Genomic DNA, 17,044 nt, shown 5'->3' with positions numbered 1-17,044 from the left:
TCAACTGAAGGACGTTTGCTCAGTCAACCTTATGCTTGAACAAACCTCATTTTTCCATAAAAGGCAGAATGTTACACTGTTTCATGGTGTGACTCAACACAAGTCATAGTATTTTCATCAGAGAGTCGACTCATCTGTTTAAAAAAAGGGGAACCAGGAACGATATTTTGATGCTGGAGACGTTCAGGCCACACTGTAAACTGCAGTGCTGTGGAAAAAAAGAATCTGTCCCAGTACTAATTGGTTTTTGTTTTTTGGTCACATTTAAATGCTTGAGGTCTCAATATCGGACAAAGATAACGTGAGCAAATACAAAAAAGTACTTTTCAAACGAAGATTTCATTTATTAGAAGGAAGAAGCCATCCAAACCAACCTGGCCTTATGTGAAAAGGTAATTGCCCCCGAAACCCAATGACCTCAGGGGTCAAAGACTGTCATCAACGGCTCGTCATAAAGTGAGTCTGTTACATTATTGTGGAGGAATGTTGGTCCACTCTTCTTATTATTTGAATTATTATTTTAACTCAGCCACCCTGGAAGCCTTCAAGCATGACTCACATGTTCAAGGTTATACCACGCCATCTCAATCAAATTTAATTTGGATTTGACTAGGCCACTCCATAGCCCGAGTGTATTTAAATGGAACTCATGAACTGATGCATGGGCGTTCTACTTTAATGTTTTCTGGTTGAGAGCAGAATTCATGGTTCCATCGATTACAGCAAGTCATCCAGGTTCTGAAGAGTGGAAAACCTCCCCAGATCATCACACCACCACCACCATGTTTCACTGTCAGTATGACATTTTTTCTAGTTTTACATCAGATGCACAGCTTTCAAAAAGTTCCACTGTTGTCTCCTTAGTCCACAGAACATTTTCCCAAAGGTTTTGGGGATCATCGAGATGTTTTTGGCAAATGTGAGGCAGATCTTTACGTTTTTTCAGTTTTGGCCATTTGTTCTCTTATTTTATTGTTGAATCTTGAACTCTGACCTTAACCAATGAAAGTGTGACCTGCAGTTTTTTAAAATGCTGTCCAAGGTTCTTTTGTGACCTCCTGGATGAGATGTTGATGCATTGTTAGAGTACGTTTGGTAGGCCAGCCACTCCTAGCAATGTTCCCCACTGTTCTATGTTTTGTCCATTTGTGGATAATGGTTCTCACTGTGGTTTTCAGGAACCTTAAAAATAGCTTTATAACCCTTTCCAAACTGATAGATGCCAACGACTTTATTTCTCATGTGTTTTTGATTTTCTTTAGATCAGGACAGGATGTGATACTTTCTGAGAGTTTAAGCCTACTTCATGTTGTCAGACAGGTTCCTTTTAGGTGATTTCTTGATTCTATAGGTCAGCCAGTAGTCAGACTTGGGTGGACCCAACAAAGGAGCAATTACCTTCTGACATTGGGTCAAGCTGGTTTGGAAAGCATTTTCCTCTTGAAATGAAATCATTTGAAAACTGATTTTTGTGCTTATTTAGCTTCTCTTTGTCAGTAATTGGTATTTATTTGATCATTAAGAAATCTCATTGATTAGCACATAGCTTCTGTGGGAGTGAGAGCACTGAGTTTAAAAGCTAAAGAATCAAGATGCAGGCGTTGATGCGCTGAAAGAAGCCGTCCTGCTTGGTGTCATTCAGCAGAAATCCATCTGTGAGAGTTTCTGACCACATGCAGCGGACAGGAGGGTTGTTCCTCAGGCTGCCCGTCCTGTGAGCGGGCTATTCTGAGATGAAACGGACTGGACCAGCAATGAGGCAGAGTCTGCAGCAGCACACACTGCCCAGACACCTGATATGTCCCATCTCTCACACGGCAGAGCTCAGAGTCAGGTTGGAAGCTTTCCCTCAGGGGTCTCCAAGCAGATTCTGAATCATGACTCTGATGCAAAACTACTAGCTTCTTGTATTTAACATTCCCCTCTCATGTTACAACAGAATCTGGTGCATTTCACATAATTTACTGAGCAGTTTTACACAGCACTTCCTGCTGCTGGAGGACTCAAACGGTCACACAGAGTTGAGCTGCAGGGTTTCTCCCACCACATCCTGCCTCCACAGTCTAAACACAAGTGCACAAAGAGGCAGGGAGAGCACCTGAAACTCTGCAGCGGGTTTCATTTCAGTGCAGCTCTCAGATTCCCGTCCAGCATGAGGCCCAATGGCTGCTGCATGAAAACCCACCAAAACAGCCCAATACAATAACCCCCATCACAAGCTAATAAAGTCCTTTGTAAATTCAGTCATGTTAAAGCCCAAAGTTAGTCACCTGAAATGTTTTTATTCTCTAAAGCTTTCAAGCACATTTCACACCCCAGCCTTCCTAAATAATCTATCCTTCTCCTGAAACAGATTTTCTGTGGCCAGAAACCCAGAACCTTCCTCCACTTACTGAAGCATTAAAGCTGCATGATATCCATGTCCAAGTGGGGACACTTGAGGAGCTTTTCATAGCCGTTTGAAGCTTAAAAAAGGAAGCAGACTGCAAAGTATACAAGCGGTGAACTACTTCTGCTAGAAAGGAGAAATATTAGTTTTCAGTTTCTGAAAACTTGACCCCATTTGCTGAGGCCTTGGTGAGATGTGTAGCAGGGTTACAGTACCACACTCATATCTTCAGAGATCTTTTCTTTGCAGCTGATTTGAGGCACAACTAAACAACAAAAGCTGATAACTTAATGTAATATCGGTGGGTAAAGATTTCTGCTGTTGCAGTTTTGGTTGTTTCATACCCAGTTTTTCAAGGTACAAAAAGAGATCAGTTCAGCACGTTTCCTGACGACAACGAATCGTTTTGGGGAGCTTTCGTTCCTGCTTTGAGAACTTTGTTCATTGTGCTGTAAGCAAACGTGGTAATGTGACAATGAGGTAAAAATTAAGATGCATCAGAAGAAGCTCAGCCAGAGTCGTTTTGCTTTGATCAGGTGTCAGAATCTGTCAAGCTTTGTAAGAGTCCAAAGCGGAAAAAGAACTACAACAATGGGCGATAGGCTGCGTTGCATGGAGAGAAATTTGTTTCAAAATAACTGCAAATAAAAAACGTTTCAAAAATGGAACTTTAAAAAGCTTCTCCATCAAGAAAACAGTTCTGAGTGTGTCTGCAAAAGTTAAACCTTCATTTTTGCAGTTAGCTGTTTTTTCAGATTTTATTTTAAAAATATAGAATTATTTTTTATTTTTTAGAGCGAGTTTTACGAAGTGTATTCCTTTCAAATCCCTTTTTACAGATTACTTTCCCCTCATTTCTTGCCTGCCCACTCCGGGGGATGGGGTTTCCTCTGAAGGCTGGAGCATTTCTATTGGTCAGTCTGCCACAAGCGTGCATGTCGCTATTGGTCAGCATGGAGACAAACTGAGAAGCATTTCTTGTGCTCTGCGCCTGCTATTACTTACTGTGAAATAAACGATACATGAAATATGAGTATTTCTGATGAAAGTAATACTCAATAGTTAGGTGTGTGGGTAGAAAATGGTTTGTTTACAGGGAAGAGATGAAAGTGAACAGAAATGTGACCATGAGGCAAAATGACCAGGAGCCAGCGTAAGCTAATGTAATAAGTCATGATAGAAAACTTGTGGTAGAGCAAATATTAAGCTTGACATGGGCCAGTTACCCTATCAAGGTAGTACAGCTCAGTGCTCCCTTCCCACACCTGTTGCTCCACACTGCATATCAGCTGGCTGAAAGAAGGCATTACCACTTTTTATTTGCCAACAAGAAAGACAAATCCAGCTAAACTGATGTATTCTGGCAACATTTTATGTACCAAAATCCATTTATTAATAACAAATAAATGCTATAAATAAGCCCTGCGATGGACTGGCGACCCATCCAGGGTGTACCCCACCTCCTGCCCGTAGACTGCTGGAGAGAGGCACCAGCTTCCCTGAGACCCACTATGGAAGAAGCGGTGTAGAAAATGACTGACTGTGCTATTAATAACATTATTCCAGCAATAATCATCACAGTTAAATTGCAGCAGTGGAACAATTATGTTTTGCTTTTCTGTTTCTATCATAAGCATCTAGATCATGTTACCAGGATCACATGGTATTGTTATAAGAGTTAAAATCTCAGAACTGACCCATATTAATCTGAACCCAGGTGGGCCGCCACAGAAATAACAAAGTTTGATATTTCTACTGAGTGGATTGACTTTAAACACCCAAATCCAGTAACTGCTCTGAAACAGAGAAATTTGACTTTTTTCTTTTAAAAAACATGTCCTAGTTAAAACACATGAACCAAGCTGTCTGCAGAACAACTGGGTCTGAGGGTTCCCTCAGGCCAACATGGCTCTGTCCTAGTAGACAGATCACTGTGTGTGTGTGTGTGTGTGTATGTGTGTGTATAGCAGACAGCGTTACGTCCTCTATCCTACTACTGCAGCTGCAGAGATAAAGGCCTGGGTGACGGCGGGTGCCTCAGGAATGCTGCTGCAGTAAGAGAAGGAAACACGAGGAGGTGAAAGAGAAGGAAAACTGGCTGTAGAAGGAGAGGCGCGACCCAACAAGACTGACTAGTTTGTAGTAATGATACCGAGCATCTACTCAGGTAAAACCAGAACAACTACTGCAGTGTTTGGAGTGACAGCCATAATCAGAAATATTCACCCCCCTTTGCCTTCTAATCAGAACAACAAAATTATGAAGTGGAAGGATAATGATACATAATCTTCAATGGTTTTTACAAACAAAAAGTTGAAAGGTGTGGTGTGCATTCACATTCACCCCCCTTTAATCAACACTTAGTACAGCCACATTTCCTGCAGCTGCAGGTCTCTACCAGCTTTGGACTTCTACATTCTTCTTTGCTATATAGAGTCTAGGTCAGTCCGATTCGACGGAGAGCGTATGTGAACAACAATTTCCAAGTTTTGCCACATATTCTCAGTTGGACTCTGGTCTGGACTTTGACTGGTCCATTTAACAGATGAACATGCTTTGATCTAAACCGTTCGTCTGTGTGTTTAGGGTTGTTGTCCTGAACCTTCGCTTGGGTCTCAAAGCTTCTGCAGCCTCTAACAGGTTTTCCTCCAGGACTGTTTTGTATTTAGCTCCATCCATCTTCTCATCAAGCCTTGTTCTTATTCTGCTAGGCTGAATAAGAACAACCCCATAGCATAATGCTGTCACCACCATGTTCTACAGTGGGGATTAGGGCTGCACAATAGTAAGAAAACATGACACTGCAATGCTGCTTTTAGCGATGACAATATTGACTGTTATTAACCTACATTTTTCTCACTCTTCCCTTTTGTTTTCCATCACCACAGGGTTCCTGAAACCCTCTCTCTGTTGAGAAGTAAGATCTTAATCATCTGTGGCCTTCCATTATATTCCAGCTCTCCAGTACTGGGTATGGTGTGTTCAGGATAAAGTGCATGTGATGTTAGTTTCCAGCCACACATAGCACTTTGGGCAATCCCACAATATTCCAATGCAATACACAGAGGTTTATGGTTGCAACGTGACAAACCATCAAGAATCTGTGGGTAAAACCAGCAGAGACCAGGATAAACATCCTGGTAGCTCTGTTGGACATGAACAGAAGCTAACACACTAAACAATCTAAACTAACAGACTAACCCAAGATCCCATTTCTTTGATTAAGGAGCCTGATGACGTTTGTCAAAGTGAGTCTGTGATGCTGGAGATCAGCCAGCCTCTCGTCTCACACCCTGCCAGGGGCAGGAAGTCAGACTTTGCAGTTTAACACATCAAACGACCAATAAGCGACTCACTGATCTGCCTCGCTCTGTGCTGATGCAAGAGGCCAAAAGTCTGGCTGGTGTCTGCAGCGGTCAGCTGATAGGAATACAGGTCGATTCCATGAGGCTGCCACTGGTTTTCACCGGCTGGACAAGAGGAGGCTCTTCCTGCTTCAGTTTGCTGCATAGACTTTACTCTATTCATCAACTAAACATGGTTATTACAGCATTCAAAGAATCTGGAGCCAGATGTGCTCAACATGTGCTCTGAACTGGACAAAATGATCAAACGCTGGTTCATAATGGTTTGTCCAGCAGAAAACAAACAGAACTGGACTAGGACTAGGCTGGCTGATGAGGAAGAGAGGAGGGTGGGAAGGAACAGGCGGCGCTCACACAATGAAGCTGTGAGGAAACAAGCTAAGAGGAAAGAGCTGAAGAATGGCACGCAGGCCGAGCCGAGGTCACTGGGACGTGGAGCCATGCATCGATCGGATACAGTTTACGTAGAAGGTTCTACGACACCATCTAATGTGTGTGTAATGTGTGTAATGGGTGTTTCCTACATGAAGGGCGTCCTGGTCAAAACCCCTCCTTCTGCTGCCCCACGTACACAACCAAACACACACCCAATCGTCTGATGAGGTCTACTCTGCAAAAACATAAATAAATCTTGGTGGTTGGATGATCGATGGTCAGAGATGAAGGATTATAAAGATATAGGTGAATAAATTGGATAAATATAGATGTTAACAATATTTCTCAGTAATTTTTTAACAATCTCCTTTTCTCAAATATAGAGGAAAGGTGTTACAAACACCTGTAATCACCACAGACTAATTTATTCAAGTTTGATTTGTCTATATATTGCGGTTTTCACATTAATCGCAATCTTGGTCCAAAAGTTGCTCATAAAGCCAAACTACCACTGAATGGAATATTTTTTTGAGGCCATGCTACCCTGGGCAGAGAGCCATGCCACTCATATAAAAACTGTTACTGGTCTGAGGACAAATCCCTTTCAAATGACCAGCAAGGCCATTCAACAGAGCAAGATCCGAGCTACATTGAGAGACTTTTCCTGTTTGTATTCAAACTTCCTTGATGACACTAGTTAGACTGAAACCTTCCCTGCAACTAAGCCCGACAGAGGAATATCTGTGGCTTCTGGGTCTTCTTTCAGCTACTGAGCACTGAAGATGCTGCCTATGTGTGCTACCATATAAGTAATGTCTTTGAAGCCATGTTTTTAGTCACAGAGCTGTCCTATTAGAGCAGGGATCCAGCTGAGCTCTGCTGCCAAGCTGCAGTGGTGAATAAAGCCTGTGTGGAGAGCAGCTCCAAGGTCCCCACCACCATTCATCTCCTGAGTGATCTCCAAAATAAGCTGTACTCCTCCACATTCTAACTAGATCAACCTCCCTCTGTGTGTGTGTGTGTGTGTGTGTTCCTGCTGTACGGACACTGCTGTGAATAGTCCAGGTATTAAACTTTCATTAAGACAAGGTCACATCTGATGCAGGAGAACTCCCCAAATAACGAGATTCAACTTGGAAGCACAGGTTTGACACTCGGGCCCTCATCCCGTCAGAAAACAGCTCTGTAGACAGAACTGCTAACGAAAAGGGAGTTAATTCTGCGCCAAGATCCCCACAGATTCAGAGGTTCCATGCGAGTCAAAGATGAAAACACAGACTCGTTCATCTCTGGATCTGTTGGCATAAAAGATGCTGCAAACAACATGCGGAAAGTAGCTGGGCCGCAGCATCCAGCCCGCCCCGCAGCACCAGGACTTACCCAGTGTTTTGACAGCGATCTGCCGCGTCAGAGGCGGCGGCAGGTTGATACACACCAGATCCACATCCTGATGCAGCAGCACGTCGTCGATCCGGTTGGTGTAGAACGGTACGTTCATCTCCTTGGCCAGCTCCTCCGCCTCCTCCTGCGTCCGGCCCCACAGCGCCTTCACGGCGAAGCCTTCGCCCTTTAACAGCGGGATGATCACCCGGGCGGTCAGGCTGGTGCCGAAAACGCCGACCCCGGGAAGCATGGCTCGAGTTTATTTGTTTTTACTCCGATTCAAGTCTTTTTTTTTTCTTTACTGGTCCGTGTGAAGCCAGCGCCGAGGCGGCAGCTGCCTGCCGATCGGGAGGGGGTAACGGCGGCTGAGACGTTCAGGTTGGCCATCCACCTGCAGCCACAAACCCGCCGCTCTGCATTCTCCTTTCGCTCCCGCTCTGAGGGGGCATGTGTTTTAATTTCCCCCCAAATCCATAAACGAGTCGGAAACCTGGTCAGTCGTCCTCTGAATTAAGAAGACCGATTTAGATTCACCATTCTGGTCCTCTCCACGTCTGCCAGCGATCAGCGCGATGACTGCTGAAAGGCAGCGAAGGGCATTTCTCCTCTCCTCTCCTCTCCGGGTTAGCTCTCCATCTACCAGCGGGATCTGCCTTCAGATTCAGGCCAGGAAGGAGCTTCTTCCAGCGGCAGGTGGATCCAGACAGTGCCGTCCCCGCTGCTAGCTCACCGGAGGAGAATCTCACCGCAGCAGTAACCCTGGGCTGATGTTGCGGCTCAGACAGACCTGCGCTGCTCACGCTGCAGCCCGACGCTGGCAGGAAGCTCAGCGCGACTCTTCAAAATAAAAGCAGCAAACGAACGCTTCCGTATCAGAGAATCGATTGATTTGAAACATGTTATGCTAGTTGTCTCAAATACAAAGAGTCAGAAAGGTAGAAACAGCAGTAGGCCTTTCTGGTGTAGGCAAACGAAGCATGATCAGAGACAAGCAACAGAAGACCAGCTTTTTTTTTTTTTTTTTTTCAAAAACCCCTAACTCGTGTTTCCGGTCTACCTAACTAAACTACTTACCTTTACACGGTGCTCTGCTACCAGGTTTAACCCTTCAGTGTCCAGACACATTTGGGCCCCTCATACATCCAGTGGACAGCTATTCAAAAGCTGTTTCCCTCTATGTGAGGCTGTTGATGTTATACTTGCATATAGCAACTTCATAGGACTCACTCAATACAGTGCCACCTACTGGACAACCAATGTAAGTGCAATAATTAATTATTCATTCACTATATTGACAAAAAGGTTAGGTCACTTGCGTTTGCACACACATACAAACTTTACTGACCTCCCTTTTTTAAAACAAGGCTTTTTAGCATAGTGTGCTGCAGCCTTTGCAGCTACAACAGCTCCAATTCCTTTAGGAAGGCTGTGCCTGTGGTGCTTAGGAGTGTTTTTATAGAAACATTTTAATATTCCTCCAAGAGAGTATTTGTAATTGACGTACTGGCATTGGCTGAGTTGGCTTGGCTCACAGTCTCTATTCCAATTCACCCTAAAGACATGTGCAGGCTAAAGTCATTGGGATAAGCAAACAGCAGATTGGCAGAAACACAGCAACTGTTAGGCACGGTGGTGGAAGGGTTATGATTTGGGCATGTTATGCAGCCACTGAACATGGGCACCTTGAAGTCATTAAGGTGGCCATAAGTTCCTCTGCATACCAAAATACTCTAGTCAGATGGTCTCAGTTGAAGATAATCTTTCATTGACTGACTGAAAGTCCACACATCAGTCTGATAGAACAGCTATGGCGGAACATTGAGACAGCTGAACAGACCAAAACCCAATCAATGTTGTAAAGAGATTAGTAAAAATTCCTCCACAACAATGAGAGAACTGCAACGAAATGGCACAGTGGCGTCAGTTTATCATTAATCTTTCTCATCTGATGTTGGACTTCATGGGATTTAAGAACGGCCAAGTATGTTTAGGGATTTTTATGTGAAATTCTACAAATCAACAGCATCTCACAGCAAATGTATTTGTTTCGACAGTTTTTGACAAACAGTGCTTTGTTCTTTACAGCTTTGAATGCCTCAATAGATAATGTCTCGCTTCTCCTCATGAAGGGTTGTTTTTAAACCACAGCTGATTTGGTGAGACAGGTTATAGGCCTACACCCAACAGCTAAACATCTGAAGTGAGATGAATAGAATGATGGGGGCATCCTGTGTTTGGTGAACAGATATGCATGCAAGTTTGACAGTAAAGAATGAAAACTCCCCCAGCAGGCTGTCCCTCTCCCCCTCAGTTCATGAACTACTGCTCCTGCTGTTAATTAGTCAGGCTGGTTAGTGCTGGGTAGCTGATTGGTCTGGATCAGCAGCAGGGGACGTCACTGGCCGAGAGAGATTGGTTAATGGCATTTGGAACGAAATCTGGATCATATGATAGAAAAATGAACTCAAGTTTGTTTAGACATACCTTCATTTTATTGCCTCATGCAAACGGCATTATGAGAGCTGGTTTATGCTTAAACATGAGGGAAGACTGCCCCCTTGTGGTAGGTCTGGGTTCTACCAATGAAACCACCGCATTATCACAGATATTTAGTTTTTTCAAGCTATGAACTATGATAATCTATCAAGATTATTTTTCTGAAGGAAATTCATGCGATGGACTGGCGACCTGTCCAGGGTGTACCCTGCCTCTCGCTCATAGACTGCTGGAGATAGGCACCAGCTCCCCCGTGACCCACTATGGAATAAGCGGTAGAAAATGACTGACTGACTGACTGACTGAAATTAATATATTTCTTTATTATGTAGGGGAAAAAAACTGGTGGACATATGTTTAGATTGTGAAATATGTGTACGGCAAACCAATCAATCACATTATATTAAAACCGTTTAAAAATGTAAAATGGCCATTTGACCATTTTTTTTTTTTTACTGTTTACCTTGTTTCAAACTTCTCAGCCTCTTCATGCTCCTGTCTCATCCCTCCCTCATTCAACTTTATATCTTAATTTCTTTTTACTTTCTCTAGTCAAACTGTGTATTTGATCAACATTTCTACAAACAACAGGAGAATCATTAATGGACTCGATCTATAAACCTGTACAAAAAAAAATCTTAGTGCAACTAAGGAACATAAAAGCAAGAATCTTACACTGAAATATGCTCTCTTTCTAGATTTTTTAGCTGTTCTCTGTATGGAGGCAATTAGTTTACCAAGCCTTAATTTCACCTTCACTATTATTTTATCAAGCATATCCCAATCTTTCATTCTGTGTGTGACAGACATAGTCAATGTCACTCAGATCATATTCATTTGACTTGGATAATGACTTCAGAACCCTACCTGCAGCAGTTTGTGTCATGTACTTTACTTCAGTCTTATAAAAATAAAAACACCTGCTGTAACGAACACGACTGAACTAACCCAGGTAAAAGGAATCCCAGGGTATTGTGTACGTTCTGTTTCCATTGCTCAGAGAGACCAAGGGCCATTTATTTAAATCAGCCTAATGACATACGGGGAAGTTGTGAAGAAAACTGCACTACACTTTCAGTCCAGGAGATAGCATTACTCCTCTACTCAGTTTAAAAACTATTAGATAATAAATAATTGTTTTAACTGATAAATAGCTTTAGAATTATAAAGTTGAGCACAGGAAAAGGGCCTAATAAAATAAGTTAATGTAATACAAAAGATCAGCTTTCAATCATTAAGTCAACTGAAATATCTTCAACAATATAGTCACAGATAAAAAAATCTCTTAATCTATAGCCACCGATGCATGATGTTCACTTTTATGGAAATATAATTGTAATTTCCTCCCAACTTAAAACTAATATTTCAAACTTCCTTTAACCTGTAAGGGTGTCATATTATCGAAGGAGTGATAAAATGTTCCAAGGAACTCAGTATTATTGGTCACCTCTCAGCTAGGTGGACTTGAAAACAAATATTTTGGGACCTTACATTAATCAGTCAGTAGGTGGCAGTGTATGGAGTGACAAACTAAGTCCAAGTGAAGCAGCTTATGTGCAAGTATGCACTCAACACCCACATATACATGATAATACATGATGTCCACTGTACTGGCCAATATGCATGAAGCGGTAAGTGTTTTTAATTTCAGTACTGAATGATGCTGATTCACTTTACAGGGCTACGTTCCTCCATCGGTGACTTCCAGCTGCCGCTAGAAACAGGCAAAGTTTTCCAGGGGCAAACACATGATCCAGCTGATCCCATTTCAAAGCCCCCCCATCGCCACAAAACACACTGCTGAACACCTACCTTCATTTACCTCTGATGTCTTCTGTTAAGGATAGCTGCTACATCTATTCTCCACAGTCACCATGTTACAAAGAACAAAAACCTTTTTTCATTTATTCATCTTTATAACTTCCAAACTTTTTAAAACAGTGTGGGTTTTTTTTATGACATATTTTATCTTTGGTTACTATTGATGTAAAACAAACGGTAACATTGAACTTCATGTAGAAACAGAACTCAAACTTTAGCTTTAGCCCAGATTGTTTCTGGGTCTTTGTGTTTCTCGTAGGTTGGAAGAAAAACACAAAAAACAGAGGGGAAAAGAAAGACAAGTGTTGCTGTCTTCACACCAAAACTTCTTCTTTTTGTCAAATTCCCACATGTAAATAAAGTAGCAGAAGATCATGTATATTATAACAAACACTACACAGAAAAAGAACAACTATTCATTTTCACAGGCATACATGAACACCTGAACACAACAGTAACATACACACGTTGTTGAACTACAATAAGGAGGTCCCATTTGCCTCCACAGACATACAGGAAAATGGGACCATTTAACAAAATACTGCACGGCTAATCAGGAGCAGAAACTGTGGAGGTACACGCATCCTTCCTCCTCAGACCTTCTCTGCAGCACACGTTAGATGACTTGAAGTGCCCTTTTTATATTCCACATGGAGATTGCTTTGAAAACAATCCCCATAAAAATGGTGAGCTCTGCTAAAGTGAATTTTTATGTTTAAATAAAGGTCGTCCAAAGATTATAAAAGAGTGAGAGTAAAATCAGTGCGGCCATGGTCGGAGCTGCATTAAATAATCATACTTCCACAGTTTCCTTGTGGTCATTTTGGCACTTTTTCCTCCTACAGAACAACTCATCTATGTAGTCTGGGACTCAAAGCCAAAGAGTTTTGTTGAATAAAACATCATAAAAACACGGAAACATGACTAATAAAAAAAAAAAAAACAATACAAACACTTTTCTTCTTCTAGCTCCTGTTAACAATTTAGAGGTGTTGACAAAAATAAAGTTGGCTTGACAAATCAAGTGAAAGTGCTCAGAGATAGGATGTGCAAAGTTAACAGTGCTGTAACCTTAACAGTACGGGAAGATTTACACGAATCACACGGGATTTCTTGTGCTTCCGTTTTCTAGAGTAAAGCACTAACAATCCTGACGGCCATTTCATTCTGTGCAAGCCTTCAAGCAGATCTGTTTCAAATGCTACACTAATGCATGCTGTCAGACAGCCATTTGATAATAAAAAAAAAGAATATATTCCCAACCAAGCACTCCTGCAGAGATTCTAAATGCACATCAGTTATGGCTATTTTCCCTATAAAAGAAAGAAATAAACAGCATTAGTGGAAAGGTGCACATTAAGCATCCTACTGGCTGGTCCTTTAACATGTTAAATACAAAAAGACAGAACACAATGTTGGATGCTGACATGAGAGTGAAAGGAACAATATTTAACCACAATGTTAAAGCAGCTTCTAAACTAGTTCAATCTGACAAGTATTGAAAAAGGAAACTCACTGTGTGTCATAACTTCTCAAAAAAAAAAAAAAAAAAGATCAGCAAAAAGCTGATTTTCCTCCTTAGACCCACTCTGTATCATATCATCATGTAACCTTTTTGTGCAGGTTCTCCTCAAGTCCCGAGCTGATTGCACCAGAAACATGAAAAAACTACAAGGTTTATATGAACAACACATTCACTTCTTTTGTGCTGAGCTTTAGACAGCGAGAGGCAGTAACTCGACAACATAAACACACGACGGAGAGAATCTGAACAGAACAGGGTGCTGCAGGTTGAATGACGGACATAAAGTGTCTCTATGCTCTATCTTTCCTCTGTAGGGGTTCTGTGGCCCAGCATGGACACACTGTGTTCTCGCTCCAGCTAGTCAATCAGCCTCCAGCCATCTCCTTCACACTGACGTTTTTCATATCATCTGTCAGTCACAAGTGGCCCCGCTTTCCAACAACACTTCATAAAAAAAATTGGGCTTTTTCTCTCAAAAATGCCTTTGGACGGGTATCCATGGCAACATGCCTTTATGTGCAGTGATGGGCGTGAGAGTCTTCAAACTTCTTTTTTTTTTTTTTTTTAGGAATAGATAGTGATGACTTCTCGGCCTCCGCCTCGCACGAGTAGAACGCGGTTGAGACCCTCGAGGAGAACCTCCAGGAACTCCATGTCTAAGAGGACAACAGTCAAGGTAAAGACAGGAACAAGCAAACTGGCAGAATTTACTACATGGATCAACAAAGAATCATTGCTGAGGACAGATAATATGTGAATCCACAGAACCCTGTAGAAAAAGATGCTTCTCTGCCTGGTGTCAAATGGACCAGGGGAGGTTCTTAAGAGAGCAACCTAGAGGACTACTACACATTGTAATTTCATGGCTGAGCTGGGCTGAAATGGTACAATAAGCTACAACTAAATATAGTGCTGGAATTAATCATGCCTTAACCAAAGAGGATCAGATTAAATCCAACAAATGGTGCAACTCTGCCACCTGCTGACATAAAGTGGTACCTGCACTGCACCTATGATGACACACGCACACCAGAAATATTTGATTAAATCTGAACAAATGAAGTGGCCACAGGCCACAAACCGTAGGTACACAACTCAGTTGTGTTTTTGGTTCTACAGGCACCCACAGTACACCCCTCCACCCTCAGCTTCATCCTTATTAGACACTAAATGGGTCAACTGTTTTCTCCTTCACAGTGGGAGGTTACTACTGTTCCTGTCCAGTTAAACTTGTTTCTTTGGCTGCATCTTCCTACGCAGCACTTGTGCAGTCTCATTGAGCAGAGACAGGTAGTATCTGACAGGTAGTAAACAGCATCATAAACAATTGGGTCAGGGCCGGACTTGTGGAGCAGTTTAAAGCAGGGCTAGGATATAACATCCCAAGCTCACAGAGCTCCGTTCAATCCATCATCTGCAAATAGAAACAGTACTGCCCAATCACACACCTAACAAGACATGGCTGTGCAACCAAAACCAGGCCAGGCCTGGAGAGCATTAATCAGAGAAGCAGCCTCAAGGCCCTTGATAACTCTGGAGGAGCTGTAGAAATCCAAAGCTCAGGTGAAGCACCTCCACCCAATCTGCCTGAACTTAAACTACATTAAGAATTGACCAAAAGACCTGCAGCTAGAACTGAAGTGAACGCCTGAGAGGCTGAATACTTTTCTTTCCACTTGGCAATTATGCATTAACTGGTGTCAGTGTATCCCATAATATCCCACTGAAATACAGTGAAATCTGTAGTTATGCGATAAATTATGAAAATGTTGAAGGAGTTGAAAACATTATGAAAACCTTTTTGCATTAACAACAGTTCTAAAGTACTGTTCTGTTTTGTTCCACTAGTATGTATTGAATAAAGCCTTCTAGGAGTAATGGTGGCAGAACATACTGCTCTGTAACGTTAGGAGGGAGTTTTAGTAAGGTATCAAAACAAAATGGAACAGTTTGGAACTGCTTCTCATCACTTAGTGATCCTGAAACCACAATGACATCATATTTAGGTGGAAATGTAACTGCTAATAACAGAACCAATTACTACTAAATAGTAGCATTTATCCAGGGAGGTGTCTTTAATGTCTTCAGGGTTGTTGGGCTTTCACCGTGGCTCTTCAGCCAATAGATGCCTTTAACTGTTGGGAGGTGAGCGGGGGCTGCTTTCATTATTTTCCCTCAGCAGTCTAAAAGCTGAGAGCTGTGAGAATGAAGTGGATCAGAAAAGCTGCAGCTGAACAGTTAAACCGGGGTTAACCTTCCTGTAAGAATCAGTAAAGCCAAGCAGAGCCGGTAGCCCCAACGAAGACCCCCTATGACGTCCACACGGAGCTTTCACAGGGATCCTTAGCTAATAAAAGCCTATTCCGAGGTAACAGCTGGTTTAAGGATACAGTTTTCATCTCCTCCTCTGTTCTTCGGTGGTCCTGGCATGTTGAGCAACACCAGATGGGCTCCCTGCGACTTGTTGACCACCACCTCATTCAGCTTGATAGCTGTGTGCATGCAACGGACATTCGACTGGTTCCTGGTTTGACGAAACGTTCACAGCAAGGAAAGCAGCAGGAAGGAAAATGTCGATTTAAAAACCAATATGTGGCATTAGGAGATTTTGTTGAGAAAAAGGCAGCATTTTGTTAAAGTGTTAATGAGAAATCAGGCTCAGTTAGGGGCAGAAGCTTTCGAATTTCAAACAAAGAGGCAGCATTTAAACACAGAGTGATTTATTCACACCCGAAAACTAATCTGAAATTTTGTAGAAACTGCAAGCTGCAGAATTTAAATAGGCCGATGAGTACCACCGGGGTCCTGTCACTTAAAATGCTGCCTCTTTATTTTCAGTAATGCATCACGGGCAAATACACAAAGAAGCCAAGTCACTACAAAGTCAAACATCTGTTTTTCATTTGTTGGAACATGAAAAACATGAATGCTGAGATGCAGATCAGTTTCATGCAATTTGTATCCAGCAAGCACAACGTTTGAAAGTGGACCACTCGGTCAGAGCAAACAAGTACACCACAGATAAAGACAAGAGCACATGAGCTGGAGGATAGTGAAGAAGGCTAGAGTCACCACAGCAGCAGAACACAAAGGACCCAGGACAAAGAGAATGCAACTTACAGAGTCTCCCACTCTCTAGAAGGAGCAAAATGGGACAGAACAACAGAAACAGGCTTAGATGCTTCTACACCAGCTCTGCAATGCTCCACAACACTGCATGCTTCCAACTGGCACCACTGACTCCCAGTAACCCTGACAAAGTGACATAAGGCTGTTTGATGCATGTTGGGAAGTTTCCGAAAATGGAAACATTTCTTTGTTTTCCCAGATGGATTCAACCTTATAAAGCATTTCATTAGAAACCATCTCAGAAAGTCCAGATGGTGATTTTCTGGACAGTATGGAATAAAAATGTTATTGAACAAGGTGTCCACATTGTCCTGCCATGCACATGAAGTATACACACATGCGGGCTGAATGCGCACACACACACCACATGTGTACCGTCGTGCAGTGAGCTCCACACACTGAGGCCTTGGCACCACCCTGAAGTCCTGGCCCTACTGTAGAGCTGCTCAGAATGGTGCTAATGTCTCCCACAATGCACATCAAACAACGCCATGTCACGACAGTACATTCCACGGATATCAGCCGAGTCACAAATTCTTCTGACTGTAAATGTTCAGCAGC

General features: G+C 42.5%; 2 protein-coding genes across 8 annotated transcripts in view; both read right to left on the bottom strand.

The window, feature by feature from the left end:
• Positions 1 to 10,178, bottom strand: part of gfod1 (glucose-fructose oxidoreductase domain containing 1) — a 42,491-nt gene extending 32,313 nt beyond the window's left edge. The window contains exons 1-2 of one of the 2 annotated variants that reach the window (XM_047350177.1): positions 8,587 to 10,178; positions 7,510 to 8,349 (exon numbers count right to left, since the gene is read on the bottom strand). In XM_047350177.1, the coding sequence (XP_047206133.1) occupies positions 7,510 to 7,762 (253 nt within the window). In that variant the 5' untranslated portion in view covers positions 7,763 to 8,349; positions 8,587 to 10,178. Of the gene's footprint in view, positions 1 to 7,509 lie in introns of both variants that reach the window. The other variant, XM_047350175.1, reaches the window with a different exon arrangement.
• A 1,721-nt stretch (positions 10,179 to 11,899) lies between these two features.
• slc12a7b (solute carrier family 12 member 7b) overlaps positions 11,900 to 17,044 on the bottom strand; it is a 74,691-nt gene continuing 69,546 nt past the window's right edge. For 4 of the 6 annotated variants that reach the window (XM_047349483.1, XM_047349486.1, XM_047349485.1 and 1 more), the window contains 3 exons: positions 16,475 to 16,489; positions 15,745 to 15,878; positions 11,900 to 14,010 (listed from right to left, as the gene is read on the bottom strand). In XM_047349483.1, coding sequence (XP_047205439.1) covers positions 13,919 to 14,010; positions 15,745 to 15,878; positions 16,475 to 16,489 — 241 coding nt within the window. In that variant the 3' untranslated portion in view covers positions 11,900 to 13,918. The remainder of the gene's footprint in view (positions 14,011 to 15,744; positions 15,879 to 16,474; positions 16,490 to 17,044) is intronic. The other 2 variants (XM_047349484.1, XM_047349488.1) reach the window with 1 other exon arrangement.

This window comes from Girardinichthys multiradiatus, chromosome 21 (assembly GCF_021462225.1).
Source record: "Girardinichthys multiradiatus isolate DD_20200921_A chromosome 21, DD_fGirMul_XY1, whole genome shotgun sequence".
Taxonomy (NCBI): domain Eukaryota; kingdom Metazoa; phylum Chordata; class Actinopteri; order Cyprinodontiformes; family Goodeidae; genus Girardinichthys; species Girardinichthys multiradiatus.
Note: the sequence above shows the minus strand (reverse complement) of the source record. Positions and strands in the feature narration are given on the sequence as shown.